Below are 23,618 nucleotides of genomic sequence, written 5' to 3'. Positions count from 1 at the left end.
AAATAAATAAGTCCTATGGATGTAATGTACAGCATGCTGATTATAGTTAATAACACTGTACTGCATATTTGAAAGTCGCTAAGAGATTTATCTTAAAAGTTCTCATCACAAGAAAAACAATTCTGTAGCTATGTATGGTGATGGATGTTAACTATTAACTAGATTTACTGTGGTAATAATTTTATTATACAAGTATCAAATTTTCTCTATGGAAGGTTTTAAATTAAGGATTCCATTTCCCTTATAGATACAGGACTATTTAGATTTCCTAATTTTTGTATTAGTTTTATTGAGATGTTCAAGGAATTTGTTCACCTAAATTGCATTATTAACATAGTTATTTTTATAATATTGTTTTAATATCTGTAAGATGTGTAGCGATATCCCCCTTTTCATCGGGATTGAACCCGGGTCTCCTGCACTGCAGGCAGATGCTTTACCGTCTGAGCTACCAGGGCCCATTATATTGTCCATTCCGTTTATTTACTTATCTACCTATGAGGAGTCTGGGGAGGATCAATTTTATCACCATCTTTTCAGATTGATCAGCCTTGGCAAGTTAAATTTTCTCTACTGTATACTTTCTCTTTATTGATTTCTGCTAAATCTACCCACAGAGTTCATAATTCAGTTAATTCAGTGTTTTTTAGTTCTCAACTTGCCATTAAAAAAAAATGTCTTCTAGTTTTCTGGTGCAATTCTCAAGCACTTATTCTGGAGCATACACAACATGGTACTTTTATTTTTTTTTTTTTAACATGGTACTTTTAAAGTCTGTGTCTGATAACTCCATTACTTGGATCCCCTGTGGGGGGTTTGCTTACATTGGTTGTTACTTCTCTTGATTTTCAGTGTTATTTCCTCATGCAGCTATTTTTAAACCATTATTAATAGAAATTTGTTAAAACTGATGACCCCATATTGATACATTAACTGAGGTCCACAGTTTTCACTGTCATCCTTTGTGCTGTTCAGTTCTATGGTTCCATCACATGCATAATGTCATGTATCCACTACTGTGTGTGTTAATTGTTCAGTCATGTCCAGTATTGTAGCATCATACAAAAACAGTTTCACTGCCATAAAAATTCCCTGTGCCCTACCTGTTTATCCCTATTCCCTAACCTCACAAAGTCTGGCAACCATTGATATTTTTTCTGTCTCCATAGTTTTGCCTTTTCTAGAACGTCATGTATTTGAAATAACATAGTAAACAGTCTTTTCAGACCAGCTCTTTTCATTTAGTAAGGTTGCATTTAAGGTTCCTCCATATCTCTGTATGGCTTAATAGCTCATTTCCTTTATATCACTGAATAATATTCCCTTGTGTATATAAGAGATAATGTAAGAATAATAATAATATTCTCTTGTGTGGATATAGCAAAGTTTTTTTAACCATGCACCTACTTAAGGACATATTTCTTGCTTCCAACTTTTGGCAATAATGAACAAAGCTGTTATAAATGTTTGTGCACAGTGTTGTGCGTGTGTGTGAGAACATAAGTCTTCAACTCGTTTGAATAAATACTTAGGAGTGTGACCACTGGACTGTATGGCCAGACTATTTCAGCTTTGTAGGAAACTGCCAAAGGATCTTCCAAAATGGCTGTATCATTTTACAATCCCACCAGTAATAAATTCAAGTTCCTATTGTTCCATATCCTTAACAGCAGTTGATACTGTCAGTGTTTTGGATTTTAGTCATTCCAATAAATGTGCAGTGATGTCTATGTTTATTTTTTATTAGGGATAGATATTATAATTTAAAACCTGAGGAAGTAACTTGAAGCCTACAATGTTAGTTTCCCTTAGAAAAGATTTATACTTGTTTCTGGCAGGCAGCTAGGAACACTAACAAATAGGTGTTAATTTAATCTAGTTATGAGGACAGATCATCTGAAGCTGTGCTTCAGTACCTGCAAGGACCAAGCTATTTTCAGCTCACTCTTAGTCCAAGGGTATGTATGTTCCTTCACAATGTCAACCCAAAACACTAGTGGACTCAGACCTGAGACCCTCTCTCTAGCAGATTCTGAACTCTGATTTTTGTTCCCCTATGAGGTTGTCAAAAGCTCTGCTTCACTTCTCAGCTCTCTCTTCTAGAACTGGCAGTCTCCTCTAAGGGAAAGGCAGCCAAATGCTGTGCTCCCCTCTCTAGGTTTCTCTCTCTCCAGGACCTTGGCCTCCTAATTCTTCACTGCCCTTCATGGGGATATTTTTAAAGATATTTTGTCTGCTTCTTCTAGTTCTCATGTGGAGAGCTGATCCACATATTTCCTAGTCTGTTATTATCAAAAGCATATGCTCCTTTTAGGTATTTTAGTTCAACTATCAGCAGACATGTTAAAGATGGAAATACTTAATACTTCATTATTATATAAAACTTATATCTTAAAATCTAGTTATACTTCTCCATTTTTACTGCTCATTTAAACTGCAGCAATTTTTCACTTTCATCAAATCTTAACCAAGTATGTATATTTATATACACACACATATACAGAGTGCCCACTTAATTGGGCCCTATTTTAATCATAGGTAATACAAACTGTAGGGATTTCTGAGGGAACTCCAATCAATAAGGACAAAAACATGAGAAAAGGCTTTTTAGAAAGGATAAGAATTGAATAAGAATCTGTAATTCTATAAGAATGTGGAGTCCCCTGAAGGTTCTCCTGCAGTGGACTGATGGGTAAAAGCATTGTTTTGAAAAGATTAATATGGCATCAGTGTAAAAGATGGACCCTGAAGTTTGCCTCTTAACCTGGAGATAAGCTTCTTGAAGACAGGAGTCATGACACTGTTATCCTCATCACTGTAAAAACAAACAGCCATTTACTGAGCACTCTTCTTTGCCAGGAACTGAGCTGGAATGTTATAAAAGAGCTGCATGGCTGGTTGACTAGTAGACTCAATGAATGCCTTAGACTCTTAACGTTATCTTAATTTCCTCATAGATCCCTCATTATCTTGACTCAAGTCTCCGTCTTCAAACTCACCTGGAGGAAATGACCTTAGTTAAATACGACTCTACTGACTGCACAGTTGAACCTATAGCAACTGAAATATAGCTGGCATGTACACGTGCACTCACACATACACAAAATTATGCTGACTGGTCTCAAATTAACCAGCACTAACTTCAAATGGGGCTTCCCAGGTGGCTCAGTGGTAAAGAACCCATCCGCCAAGCAGGAGACATGGGTTCAATCCCTGAGTCAGGACAATTCCCTGGAGAAGAAAATAGTAACCTACTCCACTATTCTTGCCTGGGAAATCTGAAGGACAGAGGAGTCTGGCAGGCTATAGTCCATGGGGTCCCAGAGTCAGTCATGACTGAGTGACTAAACAACGTCAAATGGGCCCCAGAGGGTACCTGGGATTTCTACTAATTCCCCCAGTCCAATCACTCTCCCAAACTCTTATATTCTTTCACAACTTCTTGTCTCTCCTCAAATCTGTTAGACCTCCACTCTTCACAGTCTGAGCTGGTAACCCCGACTCTTTTTCACATTGAAAAAATAGCAGCAATCAGTAGAGAATTTCCACACATTCCCATTACATCCATCAATTTATCAGGAATTTACAACTAAATATTTTGTCATCTTTCCCGTTACAACAGAGACTGTGTCCCAATCCCTTCCCCCTCTGAACTGAATCTAACGCCCTTCTGCCTACTAAAACACATCGTCCCTTCATTTGCCCTCTTTCTCCCGCATTATCAGTTTTCCCCCTGCAACTGAATCATCCTATAATTTCTTCTTAAAAGAAGCCTTTGCTCCCACAATCTGAGCTATCTTACCCCAGTTCTCTGTTCTTCACAACAAAAGTCCTTGGAGAAACTATGTTCCACTTCAATCAGACCTGCATACCTACTATTCCACAGGAACAACTCTGGACAAAGCCCCCAACAACGATCACAAGGTTGTTGTTCAGTCGCTCAATTGTGTCCAGCTTTTTGTGACCCCATGGACTGCTGCATGCCAGGCTTCCCTGTCCTTCATCATCTCCTGGAGCTTGTTTAAACTCATGTCCCATTGAATCAGTGATGCCATCCAACTATCTCATCCTCTGTCATCCCCTTCTCCTCCTGTCTTCTATCTTTTCCAGCATCAGGTGACCAAAGTATTGGTGCTTCAGCTTCAGCATCAGTCCTTCCAATGAATATTCGGGTTGATTTCCTTAAGGATGGACTGGTTTGATCTCCTTGCAGTCCAAGGGACTCTCAGAAGTCTTCTCCGACACCACAGTTCGAAAGCATCAATTCTTGGGTGTTCAGCCTTCTTTATGGCTCAACTCTCTCATCCATACATGACCACCGGAAAAACCATAGCTTTCACAAGATGGACCTTTGTTGGCAAAGTAATGTCTCTGCTTTTTAATATACTGTCTAGGTTTGTCATAACTTTTCTTCCAAGGAGCAAGCGTCTTTTAATTTCATGGCTGCAAGCACCATCTGCAGTGATTTTGGAGCCCCCCAAAATAGTCTGTCACTGTTTCCACTGTTTCCCCATCTATTTGCCATGAAGTGATGGGACTGGATGCCATGATCTTAGTTTTTTGAATGGTGAGTTTTAAGCCAGTTTTTTCACTCTCCTTTCACCTTCATCAAGAGGCTCTTTAGTTCCTCTTTGCATTCTGCCATAAGGGTGGTGTCATCTGCATATCTGAGGTTATTGATATTTCTCCCAGCAATCTTGATTTCAGCTTGAGCTTTATCCAGCCCAGCATTCTGCATGATGTACTCTGCATAGAAGTTAAATAAACAGGGTGATAAAATACAGCCGTGATGCACTCCTTTCCCAATTTTGAACCAGTCTGTCGTTACATATTCAGTTCTAACTGTTACTTCTGAACCTGCATACAATTTTCTCAGGAGGCAGGTAAAGTGATCTGGTATTCCGATCTCTTGAAGAATTTTCCAGTTTGTTGTGATCCACAGTCAAAGGCTTTAGTGTAGTCAATGAACCAGAAAGAGATGTTTTCTGGAAGTCCCTTGGTTTTTCAATGATCCAAAAAATGTTGGCAATTTGATCTCTGGTTCCTCTGCCTTTTCTAAATCCAGCTTGAACATCTGGAAGTTCTTGGTTCATGTACTGTTGAAACCTAGCTTCAGGCATTTTCAGCATGACCGTGCTAGTGTGTGAGATGAGTATAATTGTGCAGTAGTTTGAACATTCTTTGGCAATGCCCTTCTTTGGAACTGGAATGAAACCTTTTCCAGTCCTACAGCCACTGTTGAGATTTCCAAATTTGCTGGCATACTGAGTGCAGCACTTTCACAGCATCATCTTTTAGGATTTGAAATAGCTCAGCTGGAATTCCATTACCTCTACTAGCTTTGGGCTTCCCTGTTGGCTCAGACAGTAAAGAATCTGCCTGCAATGCAGGAGACATGAGTTCGGTCTTTGGGTTGGGAAACTCCGCTGGAGGAAGGCACAGCAAGCTGCTTCCCTTGTAGTTCAGTAGGTAAAGAATCTGCCTGCAGTGCAGGAGACCCATGTTTGATCCCTGGGTTGGGAAGATTCCCTGGAGAAGGAAATAGCAACCCACTCCAGTATCCTTGCCTGGAAAATCTCATGGACAGAGGAGCCTGGTGGGCTGCAGTCACAAAGAGTTGGGCATGACTGAGCGACTAACACACTTACACTTATTCTTGCCTAGAGAATGCCCATGGATAGAGAAGCCTGGTGCACTACAGTCCATGGAGGTTACAAAGAGTTGGACATGACTGAGCGACTAAGCACACCACTAGCTTTGTTTGTAGTAATGCTTCCTATGGCCCACTGGACTCCAGGATATATGGTTCTAGGTGACAGATCACACCATCATGGTTATCCAGATTATTAAGATCTTTTTTGTATAGTTCTTCTGTGTATTCTTGCCAACTCTTAATATCTTCTGGTTCTGTTAGGTTCATACCATTTCTGCCCTTTACTGTGCCCAGCTTTGCATGAAATGTTCCCTTGGTGTCTCTCATTTTCTTGAAGAGATCTCTAGTCCTTCCCATTATATTGTTTTCCTCTAGTTTTCTTTTTAATACTCACATAGCCAAAGAAAATCTGTCTTCATATTACTATTTTATCATCTTACCATTGTGAAATAAAGTTCACATTATGGGAAGACAAGAAAAATTTAAACATAAAAATTCTTCTCTGACTTTGGCCTCCTCTCCTTTCACTGTGTATCTGTCATTATGCACTGACCAAATCTCCCCCATCAGCAGGAATATCTGCTCAACCATAAATGGCAGCATTCACCTAGCATCAACAAGACAACTCCTTGAAAGATAACATTCACTCTTGATCTCGTAAAGGGTCACACGACCCATATAACAATGGTGCTTAATTCTGGACTGTGTAAACTGTCAATAATATGTCATTTAATGTACAGCTCTCTGTCTCAAAAAAAAACTTAAATAAACTGCATCTTGACTTCTAATGGGGGAAACAGCTTTCAGAGCTTTCTGAGATGCTCTTCAATTATAATCCTCAAATTTGTCTCGAATAATATTTTACAATTCTTTCTTATATTGACTGATTAATTTTTCGTTGACACTAAAGAGCCTCTTGATGAAAGTGAAAAAGGAGAGTGAAAAAGTTGGCTTATAACTCAACATTTATAACTCAAAACTAAGATCATGGCATCCGGTCCCATCACTTCATGGCAAAAAGTTGGAGAAACAGTGGCAACAGTAACAGACTTTATTTTCTTGGGCTCCAAAATCACTGCAGATGGTGACTGCAGCCATGAAATTAAAAGACGCTTGCTCCTTGGAAGAAAAGCTATGACACACCTAGACAGCTTATTAAAAAGCAGACTTGACTTTACCGACAAAGGTCCATCTTGTGAAAGCTATGGTTTTTCCAGTAGTCATGTATGGATGTGTGAGTTCGACTATGAAGAAAGCTGAGCACCGAAGAATTGATGCTTTTGAACTGTGGTGTTGGAGAAGACTCTTGAGAGTCGCTTGGATTGCAAGGAGATCCAACCAGTCCATCCTATTCATTGGAAGGACTGATGCTGAAGCTGAAGCACCAATACTTTGGTCATCTGATGCGAAGAACTGACTCACTGGAAAAGACCCTGATGCTGGGAAAGATTGAAGGTGGGAGAAGGGGACGACAGAGGATGAGATGGCTGGATGGCATCACTGATGTGATGGACATGAGTTTGAGTAGGCTCTGGGAATTGGTGATAGAGAAACCTGGTGTGCTGCAGTCCATGGGGTTGCAAAGAGTCAGACATGACTGAGCGACTGATTCGATCTGATGAATGTCATTTGACACGGCTAATTATTCTTGAAGCATTTTTCTTCACTTGGCATCCAATACTTTATTGGTTCTTTTCCTATCATACCGACCATTCTGCCTTAACTTTCCAACTTCTAAAGTTTGGAATTCCTCAAAACTCAATCCTCAAACCTGTTCTTTTCTGTCTTTCTTCACTTTCTAGGTGACCTCATTTAGTCCCATTGCTTTCAATACCATTTACACATTGCCGCTACTGCTAAGTTGCTTCAGTCGTGTCCAACTCTGTGTTACCCCATAGACAGCAGCCCACTAGGCTCCTCTGTCCCTGGGATTCTCCAGGCAAGAACACTGGAGTGGGTTGCCATTTCCTTCTCCAATGTATGAAAGTGAAAAGTGAAAGTGAAATCACTCAGTCGTGCCCGACTCTTAGGGACCCCATGGACTGCAGCCTACCAGGCTCCTCCATCCATAGAATTTTCCAGGCAAGAGTACTGGAGTAGGGTGCCACTGCCTTCTCCGATTTACACATTCAGATCAGATCAGATCAGTCGCTCAGTCGTGTCCGACTCTTTCTGACCCCATGAATCACAGCATGCCAGGCCTCCCTGTCCAACACCAACTCCCGGAGTTCACTCAGACTCACGTCCATCGAGTCAGTGATGCCATCCAGCCATCTCATCCTCTGTCGTCCCCTTCTCCTCCTGCCCCCAATCCCTCCCAGCATCAGAGTCTTTTCCAATGAGTCAATTCTTCGCATGAAGCGGCCAAAGTACTGGAGTTTCAGCTTTTAGCATCACTCCTTCCAAAGAAATCCCAGGGCTGATCTCCTTCAGAATGGACTGGTTGGATCTGCTTGCAGTCCAAGGGACTCTCAAGAGTCTTCTCCAACACCACAGTTCAAAAGCATCAATTCTTCAGAGCTCAGCCTTCTTCACAGTCCAACTCTCACATCCATACATGACCACAGGAAAAACCATAGCCTTGACTAGACAAACCTTTGTTGGCAAAGTAATGTCTCTGCTTTTGAACATGCTATCTAGGTTGGTCATAACTTTCCTTCCAAGGAGTAAGCGTCTTTTAATTTCATGGCTGCAGTCACCATTTGTAGTGATTTTGGAGCCCAGAAAAATAAAGTCTGACACTGTTTCCACTGTTTCCCCATCTATTTCCCATGAAGTGGTGGGACCGGATGCCATGATCTTCGTTTTCTGAATGTTGAGCTTTAAGCCAACTTTTTCACTCTCCACTTTCACTTTCATCAAGAGGCTTTTGAGTTCCTCCTCACTTTCTGCCATAAGGTTGGTGTCATCTGCATATCTGAGGTTATTGACATTTCTCCCAGCAATCTTGATTCCAGCTTGTGCTTCCTCCAGCCCAGCGTTTCTCATGATGTACTCTGCATATAAGTTAAATAAACGGTGACAATATACAGCCTTACGTACTCCTTTTCCTATTTGGAACCAGTCTGTTGTTCCATGTCCAGTCCTAACTGTTGCTTCCTGACCTGCATACAAATTTCTCAAGAGGCAGATCAGGTGGTCTGGTATTCCCATCTCTTTCAGAATTTTCCACAGTTTATTGTGATCCACACAGTCAAAGGCTTTGGCATAGTCAATAAAGCAGAAATAGATGTTTTTCTGGAACTCTCTTGCTTTTTCTATGATCCAGCAGATGTTGGCAATTTGATCTCTGGTTCCTCTGCCTTTTCGAAAACCAGCTTGAACATCAGGAAGTTCATGGTTCACATATTGCTGAAGCCTGGCTTGGAGAATTTTGAGCATTACTTTACTAGCGCGTGAGATGAATGCAATTGTTCAGTAGTTTGAGCATTCTTTGGCATTGCCTTTCTTTGGGACTGGAATGAAAACTGACCTTTTCCAGTCCTGTGGCCACTGCTGAGTTTTCCAAATTTGCTGGCATATTGAGTGCAGCACTTTCACAGCATCATCTTTCAGGATTTGGAATAGCTCAACTGGAATTCCATCACCTCCACTAGCTTTGTTCGTAGTGATGCTTTCTAAGGCCCACTTGACTTCACATTCCAGGATGTCTGGCTCTAGGTCAGTGATCACACCATCGTGATTATCTGGGTCATGAAGCTCTTTTTTGTACAGTTCTTCTGTGTATTCTTGCCATCTCTTCTTAATATCTTCTGCTTCTGTTAGGTCCATACCATTTCTGTTCTTTATCGAGCTCATCTTTGCATGAAATGTTCCTTTGGTACCTCTGATTTTCTTGAAGAGATCCCTAGTCTTTCCCATTTGAGCCCCAAATCTTTATCTCCAGCCCAGTCCTATTCCCTGAAGTCCTGATTCATGTATTCACCAGAATACTTAATGTCTCCACTTGGAAGACTAGTGGGCATCTCAAAGAGTTAATGTGTCCAAAGGGGGCATCTCTGTTTTACCCCTGAATCTGTCCTATCCAAGGTCTTTCCCATGTCAGTAAACAGCAATTCTACTTTAACCAGGTACTCAAGCCCACCATCTCAGTCACCTTTGATACATCTCCGTAATAACCTATAACCACTGTAAGCTCCACCTTTAAAAATGTATCCAGAATCCTACCATCAGCCTACTACTAGTTCTCTACAGCTCCCATCTGGACACGGAAAAGTGGTCTTCCTGAGTCCTCTTTGCCCCACTTACACAACAGGCAGAAATTCTCTTAAAATATAATTCAGATTATATCATGTCTCAATTCAAAACTCTCTAGTGTGTTCCTATTATTCAGAATAAAATGCAAAAAAAAAAGCCCCAACATTACCTAGCCTCCTCCTACTTCTCTCCATTTCAGCCAATCAGGTCTCCCTTCTTGTATTCTTTCAACACACCAAGTCGACTCCTGCCTCCACCTTTTACTTTCTATTCCCTCTGGAACATTCTTTCCCTACAAACAAAAGATGGCCTCTCCCTTCTTTCCTCCAGGTCTCTGCACAATGTTACTTTATCAGAGCCTTCCCTGATCACCTGTATAAACCACCACCCTCTATCTCCACTAGTTTTCCTCTTAGCACACATATTCACCTGATATGTATTTGTTTCTTTACCCCATGTCTCCCATCCACTATCATATAAGCTCCTTAGTACAGTCTTTATTTGTATATACCTGCAAATAAAACAATACGTAGCATATAGCAGGTTCTCAATGAATTTGTTGAGTAAACTGACTACATGAATACAGAGAAGAGAAGAGTCTGAGCTCAGATGTTAGCAATAGGAATAAAAAGAAATGAGGTGGGCAAAATGTGAGATATATTATAAAGGAAGAATTCATAGGCTCTAGTGACTGGGTAGATGAGTGTCTCCATAATACTTACGTTTACTCAGAATATAACTGTGATATAAAAAGAAACGTATTTGGTCTTTTTCCTGGGTTACTGGCAGAGAGCTCCTAAAACTCATGGAATTTCTTGAGTGATAGAAGCATCTTTTGCTATTCATAATCAGCCCTTTTGAACCATATCTGAGTTAATACTAATGAGTTAACTTAGGGTGCAATCCCTAGATAGTCTTAAAATAGGACTAGTCACTAGAAAAACCAAGTGGTAAGAAGGTAGGAACTTTCAGCCCTACTCCCACCTCCCATTCTCAACTTCTGGGAGGCGGGGTACTGAGACCAACACCTATAAAAACGCTTAACAAGGACACCTGGAAAGCCTCCAGCACAGTGAGTACACTGATTTGCTAGGAGGGTGGCACATCCCACCCCTTCTATACCTTGCTGTACACATCTCTTCTATTTGCTATTCCTGAGTCGTATTATAATAAACCAGTAAATATGAATTAAATGTTTCCATAGAACCTGGGCAGGGGTTTTACAGGGACCCCGATTAACAGCTCTCAGTCAGCAGTGCAGAGGGCTGAGAACCCTGCAGCTGACATGCAGGCAGTCTATGAGATGGAGTCCTTCAGTCTGCGGGAGCTGATGCAGTGTCAGAATTCAACTGAACAGTCAGATGCCCAGCTGGTGTACAGAAAATTAGGTAATTGGTTCTTGGTGCTGGAAAACACTCCAGAGTGGCCTTATTTTAAAAAAAGGGTAGAGTTAAGATTGAGAGTAGGCCCTGAATCCAATATTGACTTGTGTTCTTATAAAAAGGGAGAAATTTGGACACACAGACAGACGCACAGAGAGACCACCATGTGAAGTCAGAGGCACCGTCCACCAGCAGCTGGGAGAGAGGCATGGAGCAGACCCTTACCCCAGAGCCCCTAGAGGGAGCATGGCCCTATGGACACCTTGGTTTTGGACTTCTAACTTTAGAACCATAACATTATACATTTCTGTTGCTTTACGCCACATAATTTGTAGTAATTTGTTATAGCAACCCTAGAAAACTAATACAAGGATTGACTAGATTTGGGAAAAGGGAGTCCTCAGGATGAATCACAGGTTTGAAGTATAAGTGATTGGAAGAATGGTGCTCCACTGAAAGAAATCAGAGTCCAGAGGGGAAAGTAGCTGTAAGAAATGGTTTTAATTTTGATTTTAGTCTGATACAATCACAGGATAATCAAATGGATGCCTTAGTGTTCTAAACATTACAACACAAAAGAGTATAAGACAAATCAAAAGATATTGATGCAAGAATCAAAGCTAAAATTTTCCTTTTATCACATTCTAGCCAAATTCAATGGATTCTTTACAACAATCATGAGCATTTATCTTTGATATCTTTCTTTCCTGTGGCTTATATAACAACATACTATAGATTCTACCTCTATGACCATCTGACCATTCCTCTACTAAATCAGCTACTTTCTCAGTCAACTTAGTTCATAGTCCTTTTATTTTTCAGCCATTCCCCAACTTTGAAGGATCTAATTATACATCTTTAATCTGAACTACTGATCTTTATGCTTTATGTTCCATTGTTTCTGGTTACCTACACAATATCTTCACTTAAGAGTCCAGGACTTGTCTACATGGATGCACTGTTATCAGTTTATACTGGACATGTGTTTAGTCAAATACATCTTCTCTTTGTACTCAACTGACACATGCTCTTTATTTCATTATGATAACTCCTCTTATATCCTCTCATAGCTAAAATACTTCCTATTTTCCTTTTTCTTATTTAGCACTGTAATAGTCTGTAATTTTTTTTCTTTTGGAATACTTTTAGGAGTCATCCTTCACCTTCATTCTATACTGCAAGCCCAAATTCCAGACCTCTTACGTCATTTTAGGATTATTGTAATAGCTTTCTAACTAGTCTGTCTTCAAGCTTTCTTCTCGCTAGGAGAGTGGTTCTCAAATTTTAGTGTCCATACAGATCACATGGAAGTGACTAATAGATTCTTTAGGTATTGGATGTTATTTTATTTCTCCAATTAGATTATATGGTCAAAAAGGAGGAATTAATCATGGCTTCTATGTTCTGCTCAGTGTATAACATAATGCCAGGCCACAAAACACGTTCAATAGATATTTTACAACTTTAAGACTATGGTTCATTTCTTTTTCTAAACCATTCATAACCTCTAACTAAGAATTATTTCAAAGACATATACCTTAGAATAAAAATCACAAGTTATTTCAAGTGCCTCAAAGGGAAAAACACAAATCATTGTCCTCTTGCCAAGAGATTGCTCTTCATACTCACACTTTAAGAATGTGTGAGGAAAACATACAGGGAAGTCATCAGTTACAGAAGGGCATTCCAACTCAAGACACCTGGTCAAGCTTTTCCAAACAAATCAACAAAATACCATTACACACAGTCGTTACATCTTCGTGTAATGTCACTTACCAGAAAGGATATAAGCTTTGTGCTTAAAGAGGCTGGAGTTGTAAACGAACAGTCAGACGGCAGTGAGCCATTTCACCTAGCCTGTAGGAAAAAGATCAAGCTGCTGCTCCCCAGTTATAAGAACCTCTCACAGGAAAATAACTCGAAAGGATTATGATTTCTGCTCTAGACTTAATACATATTTGACCTGTTTTCAATCTTACCAGGTAAGAAAGTTGTGACTTTTGTCATCTAAAGAAATTTTAAGTCTGCTGCAATTTTACGAATCCTCTTTATGCTATCTTATAAGCCAAAATTTTCATACAGAAACATTAATTTGAATGGGAAAAGGGTCTGAGTTAAAGAAATTAATTTTATAGTGACTGTTTTGCCACAAGAAATAAGACTCATGTGCATTATGGCTACAATAGAGCAGTAGAGTATCTGGAATCAAAGAAAGGGGGAAATGAAAAGAGTAACAACGCAGAAAAAACACAGAATTAAGAATAGAAAGATGCAGGTTTCAGTCATGGCGTTCCTAACTAGTCAAGTGATCTTGGCTACCTACCACTTCAGTTTCCTAATCTGCAAAAATCTATCTGAATACTAAGATCTCCCAGCCCTAAAATGACATACACTTATATACTTTTGACTGTATTTCCATGTCACATGTATTGTCTGTTTTTTCACTTTAATTGAGGTACAGTTGTAAGCCTACAGGGTAGTGTTCCACATGATGGGATAGCTCTGGGTCATAATTATTTACTGAATTAACAACTTTCTACAACTTAAAATCATAATCCACAGATTACATTTTTAAAAGTAAAATAGATATTTACTATATTCATACTCATCATTTGGCAGTTATTTCAGTAGGAAAAACATTCATCCTAGGTCAATACTGATCAAAGGTTATTTTGCAAGTTTCTTAAAATACCACCTTCTCCCCTCTTTCAGGTATACCTATGATTAGTTGATAATCTCTCTCACCACTGGATGTCACTTTTGCACCAAAGGAAGTCAACCCAACCTAACCTCAATAATTAGAATGTGATCTCTAAGATACTTACCTCTAAAGCCTCAACATAAAAGTTTTTCTGTGAAAGATAAAATCAGCCCTTGTAATTTCTAATGATTTCCAGCTAAAATCTGGCTTCAGATGCTTTTAGGCATCTGAATACACGGAGGCATAAGTAGGATTTCTGAGATCATCCCAAGCCGTGAAATAACTTCACTAAAACCCCATCAATATCGATACACTGCTCAGTACTTATATGGACAGAAGGAAAGAGAAAGAGAAGTGATAGACTCAGGAAAAAACAATGAAACAACATAAGTATTTATATTTGAGTATAAAACACTGGTATTCCTATATAGTTAAGTACTGTTTTATAATCTCACTGTTATACTACTTTTAGCATACAAAAAAGAAAAATGCAATATTTATAAACCAAGAAAGTGGGGAAATAACAACGTTTAGGTTTCTCATGTTGTCACTCCAACTATCAGAGCAAATTTGGCAGTTATATCTAATAACATAAACAAGTCACTAGGAACTGCGTCCTTTATTTCCAAATTCAGAATATGTAAATGATATACAGTTCTCTTAAGCAAATATGAACAACTACACTTAACAATAAACATATAGACATTAAGATACCAATCTGTATATGTCCTGAAGTACCTTCCTCTCACTTTAGACCTTCTCACTTTCTCACACCAAAGCCAGTACTAAGGGAACTTATGAAATGAAGACATAACAATTCATTTATGGGATTTTTTTTTTTTTTTTTTTTTACTACTTTCCCCTTCACCCAACATACATGTGCCAATCTTGCTGAAAATAACTGCTCAATTGCTGCCATAGTGAGCCACGGTTATTAATGGGGCTATGCTGCATTCCTTGGGTCTGCTTTTGTAAAAACCATTGACTTAGATGAATCACCTGGTTACATTATTTCCATGATGCCCTGGACTAAAGTTTTTAGGTTCTGGAGAAAGTATGCCTGCAAAGATGAAGTTTTAAAAAGATCATGAGTGTGGGAACTATCACAAGTGTTTCAGAAGCCAGGGGAGTCCTAGTTCCTTCTGCTGGGGTAAGGAGATACTTGCTCCTATATTCCTGAGTTGGAAACAAAAAAGTATTGGAACCACAAAAACAATGTTACAAGAACTGGTTAAGCACAGCTGAAACAGACCTAATCACACTGTAAGTGAAGAATGAGTTAAATGAGCCTTGTATGGGCTGGTCTAGAAACTATCAATGAAAACTACCATCTCTGTGGAAAAACGTATGTGGGTTCTGGAAAACTGACTTGTACACATATTTTGAAATAAACTTGTTGACTAGTTTGCATGTTCCCAATTTATCTTTGCAAAGTTGACAGCAAAATGTCATGTTTAAATATCAAACTTAACATACCACTAAAGTCTGTTTTAATTATGTATTATATTCTTCTAAAATAGTTATGTTTTTACTCTACAGAAATAATTTAATAAGAACCACTTGCCTTTTTTTGGGCAATTGCAGCTCGCTGCAATTTCTCTTTAGCTTGATTATACTTTTCTTCTCTGTCAGTGATACGTTCATGAAGCTTATGCTTTTCTTCCAACCATTGTATCTGCTTCTCTTCCAATGCCCTGTCAGAGAATGTATGCAAAACCTATTAACCCTTAGAATTAAATAGATATTACCACAAGTATAGTCAAACTCACTACCTCCTCCTTCACCACCTTCTTCCTTATCCAACACAGGCATTCTTGCATGACCACGTTATTTCCTAACACCACCATTAGTGACTGTTTCCTATGAGCCAGCCACTGTGCTTATTAAAAGAGTACATGTACTACATCATTTATTCTTCATAAAAATCTTTTTATTTTTTAAATGAAGGATAATTGCTTTACAGAATTTTGTTGTTTTCTGTCAAACCTAAACATGACTTAGCCATAGATATATATATATCCCCCCAGTTTTGAACCTCCCTCCCATCTCCCACCCCATCCCACCTCTCTAGGTTGATACAGAGCCCCTGTTTGAGTTTCCTGAGCCATACAGAAAATTCCTGTTGACTATCTATTTTACATATGGTAATGTAAGTTTCCATGTTACTCTTTCCATACATCTCATCCTCTCCTCCCCTCTCCCCATGTCCATAAGCCTGTTCTCCATGTCTGTTTCTCCATTGTTGCTCTTCAATACCATTTTTCTAGATTCCATATATATGCGTTCAGTTCAGTCGCTCAGTTGTGTCCGACTCTTTGCAACCCCATGAACCACAGCACACCAGGCCTCCCTGTCCATCACCAACTCCCGGAGTCCACCCAAACCCAAGTCCATTGAATCAGTGATGCCATCCAACCATCTCATCCTCTGTCGTCCCCTTCTCCTTCTGCCCTCAATCTTTCCCAGCATCAGGGTCTTTTCCAATGAGTCAGCTCTTTGCATCAGGTGGCCAAAGTATTGGAGTTTCAGCTTCAACATTAGTCCTTCCAATGAACACCCACGACTGATCTTTAGGATGGACTGGCTGGATCTCCTTGCAGTCCAAGGGACTCTCAAGAGTCTTCTCCAACACCACAGTTCAAAGGCATCAATTCTTTGGCGCTCAGCTTTCTTTATAGTCCAACTCTCACATCCATACATGACCACAGGAAAAACCATAGCCTTGACTAGACGGACCTTTGTTGGCAAAGTAATGTCTCTGCTTTTTAATATGCTGTCTAGGTTGGTCATAACTTTACTTCCAAGGAGTAAGCATCTTTTAATTTCATGGCTGCGATTACCATCTGCAGTGATTTTGGAGCCCAGAAAAATCAAGTCAGCCACTGTTTCCACTGTTTCCCCATCTATTTCCCATGAAGTGATGGGACTGGATGCTATGATCTTCATTTTCTGAATGTTGAGCTTTAAGCCAACTTTTTCACTCTCCTTTTTCACTTTCATCAAGAGGCTTTTGAGTTCCTCTTCACTTTGATACCACCAAGCTATTAAAAACTGAGCCCAGTAAAGATGGCAATCAGCATTGTTATCAAGTCTTAATGTGATATATTTTCTAGCTAGAGTAAATTTCATATACATGCTATTTTATAGTAACATCATAACAACTTACATCTTTAAAGCTTTTCTGTATGCTTTATGATTTTTTTGTATCCTCACTATAGGCAGTACAAATGAGATATACAAACCCTGAGGAGTCAAGACTACATGACTAAGGTCATGCAGATTTTAAGTGTCTTTGCTGGGACCAAAATCACATCTTATTGACTGCTAGTCCAGCTATTTTCTGCTATGTAATCCTATAAATGGGCTTCCCTGGTGGCTCAGTAGTAGAGAATCTGCCTGCCAATGCAGGAGAAGAGGGTTTGACTGCTGGGTTGGGAAGATCCCCTGGAGAAGGAAATGGCAACCCACTCCAGTAGTCTCGCCTGGGAAATCCTGTGGAAAGAGGAGCCTGGCAGCCTATTAATTCATGGAGTCGCAAAGAGTTGGACACAACTTAGCGACTAAACAACAATCCTATGAATAACATTCAGAAACCAATGATAAGTTGGTTAAATTTGCTAGCTATCCTGTTATTAGAATTCTTAAGCACATTTGAAATCAAACACTTAAAGGTTTAAAGGATTCCAAAACACTTAAAGGATTCCAAGATACAAATTTCTATTTTTTTTTTTTTTTGCAAAATGTAAGCAAAATAATTTGGACTCTGTGGTATGTCACAACACATCATGGACAATTATCTTGCTTACTTTTCTTGAAATTCAACCACATATATGAAGCCATGGTCAAGCCTTAAAAAATGAAAAACTGAAAATAAGAAAAAAAATTTTATGTGGCAAGCAGCCTTCAGAAGAAAAAATGTGAAAAGAATAATGTTTCTAGATTGAAAAACTTATAATGACATGTTATAATAACAAAGCAAATACAAAATAGTAGTTTTCTACCATATATAAACAAAATTTTCCAGGGAAATCTTGATCACCACAATCATCTCCCTACAGTTTACTAGACTGTCTACTACTAAGAGATTCCAAGATCAAAAAATATAAACAAATAAATGAGCTTTTCAAAGAGAAAATTCAAAAGATTCTAATTCTCGGAAGTAAATTGTACATATCAAAAATTTTGTTTCTGACTTCTAGCATTCAGAAGAATTTATATATTTGAAGTAATAAGAAATGTATTGATTTACTCAATGAATAAAGAAGTGTTTCTTTGAAGGTTTTCAAAACACTGTGGTCAGGCAGAATTTTAAGAGGTCTTTTCTTTTTTTAAAAAACCAATCTCAGAGTTCTAAAAGCTCATCTCTAGAAACAGAAAATACATTACCTAAAACCACTGTACATTTCGATGGGGTATTTTAACTAGTAATCAAAATACATTCAACACTGGAATCATCGTTAAAAGAATACAGCATAAAGAAGAAACAATTTGTACATAAAAAAAGCAAACTCTACTTTTCAACTTCTAGTTGTGCTTTTTCAGCTTGGCTTCTTAAATTTCGGCATTCCTGTTTTAACCTCTCCACCATTTCCTTCAGTATTTGGTTTGAATTCAGCAACTCATTTTCTGACTGTGCCAGTGAGGTCACTTGGATCTGCAAACCACTGATTTGCTTAAAAGAGAAGAAGAGAAACATAAACAAATGCAACAGAATATGAGAGACACAGAAGACACTAATCTTCCCTCACAAATGTCCCACCCAACTGATGTGCCCTTGGGGATGCCCTGGAACAAAATAATAAAAAGCAGCAGCATTAGGATCATTTCTTAATATAACCAGAGACTATAAAGAACCTTATTCCTCAATCTGCAACTGAGTCTTCTCTCCTCTTGCCCAAATAAGCAGGCCAGAAGAGGTACTAGAAACGGGGAGAAGGGTCCTTAGAAAGAGAGCAGCAAGGTGAGCAAAGAGAATCCAAATATGAGTCTCCTAGCCTCCTAGGAAAGAATAGATTTTAAAAGGTGAGCTGGGAAAGCTGCTAAGAAAACCATCTCATACTTTCACAAACCTTGTGATTAGCACTCCATCAGGGGGTTCTGCTTTCTGAACAGTCAGAAATCATAAATACAGAAAGGCTCACTCTCACATTGTTTCTGAGTAGTTTTCAAGCAGTCTATACATCCAGTGTTGGGCAGAAGAAAGATAATTTGAGAAACCTAATGAATGGTAGGGATTCCTTTGCCTCTAGACCCATTTATCAAACTGTGAAATGTCACTCAGGCTTCTCTATCCCAGTTTATCTCTATAGTACTTTTTCTCATGAAAAGTAGTTGATTATCTAGTTACAAATTAACAGGCTAGGAGATTCACATCACTGCTCTTAAGTTCTATCCAAATAACACATTTGGGACACATTTATACCTACTTCTTGCAAAAGGCATTTTACCAATTAATAAACAAGTTCTCCTTTTTCTTTCACTTTCTTCTACCTCTAAAAGCCAATCTCTGAGAGAAGTTAGGAGGCAGAGAGTTTAAGTGATTTCAGATCAAAAGAATTCATTATAAGACAAGAGTCAAAAGAAAGCAGATTCTTTATGCAATAAATAAGAAATAATTCCATTACTTTCTTATGGTAGCAAAGCCATCTACAGAATTATATAGGTACAAAAAGCAATCATCAGAAAAATAAAGTAAAAAGGTTATGTCTCAGATTTCTATTTTAGAATGAATTTCTCCAGAAGAATATTCAGTATTTTTAACTGCAGCTATAAATATTAAATCTGTATTATAGATGGCTGAACAAGCAACCTTCAAAGAGCTTAATACTTTTCCATATCTTCAGGATGACAGAAAGCTCAATGCCAATGAAACTAGATAACTTCTGAGTATTAAACATTATGCCCTCCTACTTCAGACTCAGAAACCATAACTATATATGCAAAGCATAAATCCTAAAAGTGGAATTTTCACTCCTCATGTTTTGCCCATATAGATCTTTCCTAAACCCAAACAACTTTAATTAAAATATGAATTTCCTTCCATAAATACAACTCTTTAGATTTCAGAGGGATGTAATAAAAAAATAGCTCATGGAATAAGAAATGCAAAGTTACAAGTCAATCACACAAGTAACTCAAAACAGGGATGATCTTTCTAATTCATTTTTTAAATTCATAATATCAAAATATTGTCCTTTAAAATATAATTTTAAAAAACTGATCTTGGGACCTCTCTGATGGTCCTATGGTTAATAATATGACTGTCAATGCAGGGCACAAGGGTTCAATCCCTGGTCCCAGGAAGATTCCACACGCCATGGGGCAAGTAAGCCCACGTGCCACAAGTGCTAAGCCCAACACCACAACTACTGAAGCCCAAGCACCCTAGGGCCCACGCTCCACAGTAAGAGAAGCCGCAGTACTGAGAAGTCTGCACACCACAACCAGAGAGCAGCCCCCGCTCACTGCAGCTAGAAAGACTGTGTGAGGCCATGAAGACGCGGCACAGCCATAAGTAAATAGTGATAAAAAACTGATCGTGGGCCACAGCATATAAATATTTTAAGAGAAATAGCAATTAGCAAAAGAAACTTAATAAACAAGAGCTTAAAGAGGTTTAAACACTTTATCTTTACATATCAACCTCATCAATTCATTATCAATTGAAATATTTTCAGAATTCTTATATATAAAATGCCAATAGATTCAAAACACAGATTTAAAGAAGCACTTAAAAAAATAAAAGCAATATGTTTGCTAAAATAATACCTGTTTCAGGTCAGAATTTTCTTTTTTTTCTTTTTCTGCATTTTCAATATCCACAATTTGTTGTTGAAGTTTTAACCTAAAAGTCACAACCCAACAAAAGATATTATTAAAAATCCATAGTTCATATATTTCACTGAGTTAGACAATCATCTTACTGAGTGCTCATATTGACACATGGCATTGTCTTTATGCAAAGTGGTAGATTCAAAGGCAAAGATTTTGACTTCAAGCAACCAAGTTGTTATATATAAGTAAATGTTATATATAAGTAAAATGTAACAAACTCCTACTTCTGCTATGAAAAAATCTATGAACTATGGGCACAGAGAAGATGAGAAATCAATTCTATCTAGAAGGATGAGAGATTACTACATGGAGATGTAACTCTGATGGGTAGGGCTCTGACAAACACAGGGGACAGACAGCCTGAACAAAAGGCTTTGGTGGAGAAGAGCACAATGGGTTAGTAAGGCAAGAGAAAGCAGTCCAGTTCAGGAGGAGCCATCTTACAGCCAGGCAGTGTTTCACAATTTACAACATGCTTTCAGATATACTGCTTCTTCATTTTCATTCCACTAGGTTATACAGCTTCTAAATGTATCTTTAAAGCCTTCCATGATGTCTAGAGTATAACAGACAACATTTAATTAAGGTTGGCCAGTTTAGTAATGGAGAAGGCAATGGCACCCCACTCCAGTACTCTTGCCTGGAGAATCCCATGGACAGAGGAGCCTGGTAGGCTGCTGTCTATGGGGTCACACAGAGATGGACACGACTGAGCGACTTCACTTTCACTTTTCACTTTTATGCATTGGAGAAGGAAATGGCAACCCACTCCAGTGTTCTTGCCTGGAGAATCCCAGGGACGGGGGAGCCTGGTGGGCTGCCGTCTATGGGGTCGCGCAGAGTCGGAGACGACTGAAGCGACTTAGCAGCAGCAGCAGTTTAGTAATTTCTCACAATAGTTCTATGGAAGTAACAAGAGTCATCTTTATAATTCCAAATAATACAGAAAGACAGACTGAGGCTTAGCTAAGTCAGGCCCAAATCACATGGCTACCAAGCAGCCAAATTAAGATGGGACAAAGGTCTTCTAATACCTAAGTATTCCTGTGTCCCACTTCATTATGCCACAATTATACTGATTTTAAATCCAGAATTTAGAAGAAAACTATCTAGTACAAGACAACATACTATGTTCTGTAAAATATATTGAGTTTTCATCCCTGAGATGAAAGAACACTTACACAATTTGTGTCCTCTTCAAAAGGAATGATACATTCTCAGCCAAAACCTTAAAAACACAGTGCATCCCTAGTGACCAAAGGACTAACCTCATGAGAAAGACTTTACACTAATTAGCTTTGACAGGATAAGCTCTCAACCCTCCCTTTTGAAAATCCTTCAAACACTTACCTCAAATATAATTTGTTTGGCACGTACTCTTTATAGTTTAGCATTAATAGCATGCCTTTTCAACCTAATTAAAACTGCTTCTTGGGAAGACAACATTCTCAAGGGCCTAGAGTTGTGCTTTAAACACTAATAAAGATTCAGTATTTGCTGATGGACTAAATGAACCAACTCAAATCTTGGATTAAATATTTAAATGCACAAGTTGGTTGGACAATATGACATGGACGAACCATAAAATACACTGCTTCTGAGATAGGTACATACAAAGCCAGAAACAATTGCTCTAAAGGAAGAGAGCCAGTCTTGCTCTGCCTGTGCTCCTTTGACAGGACCAGTCACACTCTGATTCTGTAAGTCTAGCTATACGTAATGCTCTCAAACCTGTGCATTTTTCCCTTAAATGTTTATGGTGTTATTAATTTGGCACTTTTAGGTTACTGAGTTAATAAAAGTTTCTTTTCACGTAACCATGAAGATGATAATAGAGGAGAAAACACCGTGGGTCCTCTCTCAGGTCCAGAGTTACAGTGAGGCTTCAAATATAGCTTGGCTCTTGTCAAGATTTTGGATACACCTGGTAAATCAGTTAAGAAACAAGACCCAGTTATGAAAGTATTTAGTTCAGTTCAGTTCAGTCGCTCAGTCGTGTCCGACTCTTTGCGACCCCATGAATCGCAGCACGCCAGGCCTCCCTGTCCATCACCAACTCCCGGAGTTCATTCAAACTCACATCCATCAAGTCGGTGATGCCATCCAAGCATCTCATCCTCTTGTCGTCCCCTTCTCCTCCTGCCCCCAATCCCTCCCAGCATCAGAGTCTTTTCCAATGAGTCAACTCTTTGCATGAGGTGGCCAAAGTTCTGGAATTTCAGCTTCAGCATCATTCCTTCCAAAGAAATCCCAGGGCTGATCTCCTTCAGAATGGACTGGTTGCATCTCCTTGCAGTCCAAGGGACTCTCAAGAGTCTCCTCCAACACCACAGTTCGAAAGCATCAATTCTTCGGCACTCAGCTTTCTTCACAGTCCAACTCTCACAGCCATACATGACCACTGGAAAAACCATAGCCTTGACTAGACAGACCTTTGTTGGCAAAGTAATGTCTTTGCTTTTGAATATGCTATCTAGGTTGGTCATAAGGAGTAAGCATCTTTTAATTTCATGGGTGCAATTACCATCTGCAGTGATTTTGGAGCCCCCAAAAATAAAGTCTGACACTGTTTCCACTGTTTCCCCATCTATTTCCCATGAAGTGATGGGACCAGATGCCATGATCTTGTTTTCTGAATGTTGAGCTTTAAGCCAACTTTTTCACTCTCCACTTTCACTTTCATCAAGAGGCTCTTTAGTTCTTCTTCACTTTCTGCCATAAGGGTGGTGTCATCTGCATATCTGAGGTTATTGATATTTCTCCTGACAATCTTGATTCCAGCTTGTGCTTCTTCCAGCCCAGAGTTTCTCATGACGCTTTCTAAATAAATTATGTAGACATGAAGAGAAAC

General features: G+C 39.0%; 1 protein-coding gene across 4 annotated transcripts in view; it reads right to left on the bottom strand.

The window, feature by feature from the left end:
• The window catches only part of CEP83 (centrosomal protein 83), a 136,338-nt gene that overhangs the window by 6,363 nt on the left and 106,357 nt on the right, over positions 1–23,618 (bottom strand). For all 4 annotated transcript variants that reach the window (XM_055585404.1, XM_055585393.1, XM_055585382.1 and 1 more), the window contains 3 exons: positions 20,702–20,777; positions 18,448–18,605; positions 15,498–15,627 (listed from right to left, as the gene is read on the bottom strand). In XM_055585404.1, the coding sequence (XP_055441379.1) occupies positions 15,498–15,627; positions 18,448–18,605; positions 20,702–20,777 (364 nt within the window). The remainder of the gene's footprint in view (positions 1–15,497; positions 15,628–18,447; positions 18,606–20,701; positions 20,778–23,618) is intronic.

This window comes from Bubalus kerabau, chromosome 1 (genome assembly GCF_029407905.1).
Source record: "Bubalus kerabau isolate K-KA32 ecotype Philippines breed swamp buffalo chromosome 1, PCC_UOA_SB_1v2, whole genome shotgun sequence".
NCBI classification, from domain to species: Eukaryota; Metazoa; Chordata; class Mammalia; order Artiodactyla; family Bovidae; genus Bubalus; species Bubalus kerabau.
This window is presented reverse-complemented; position numbering and strand designations above follow the sequence as displayed.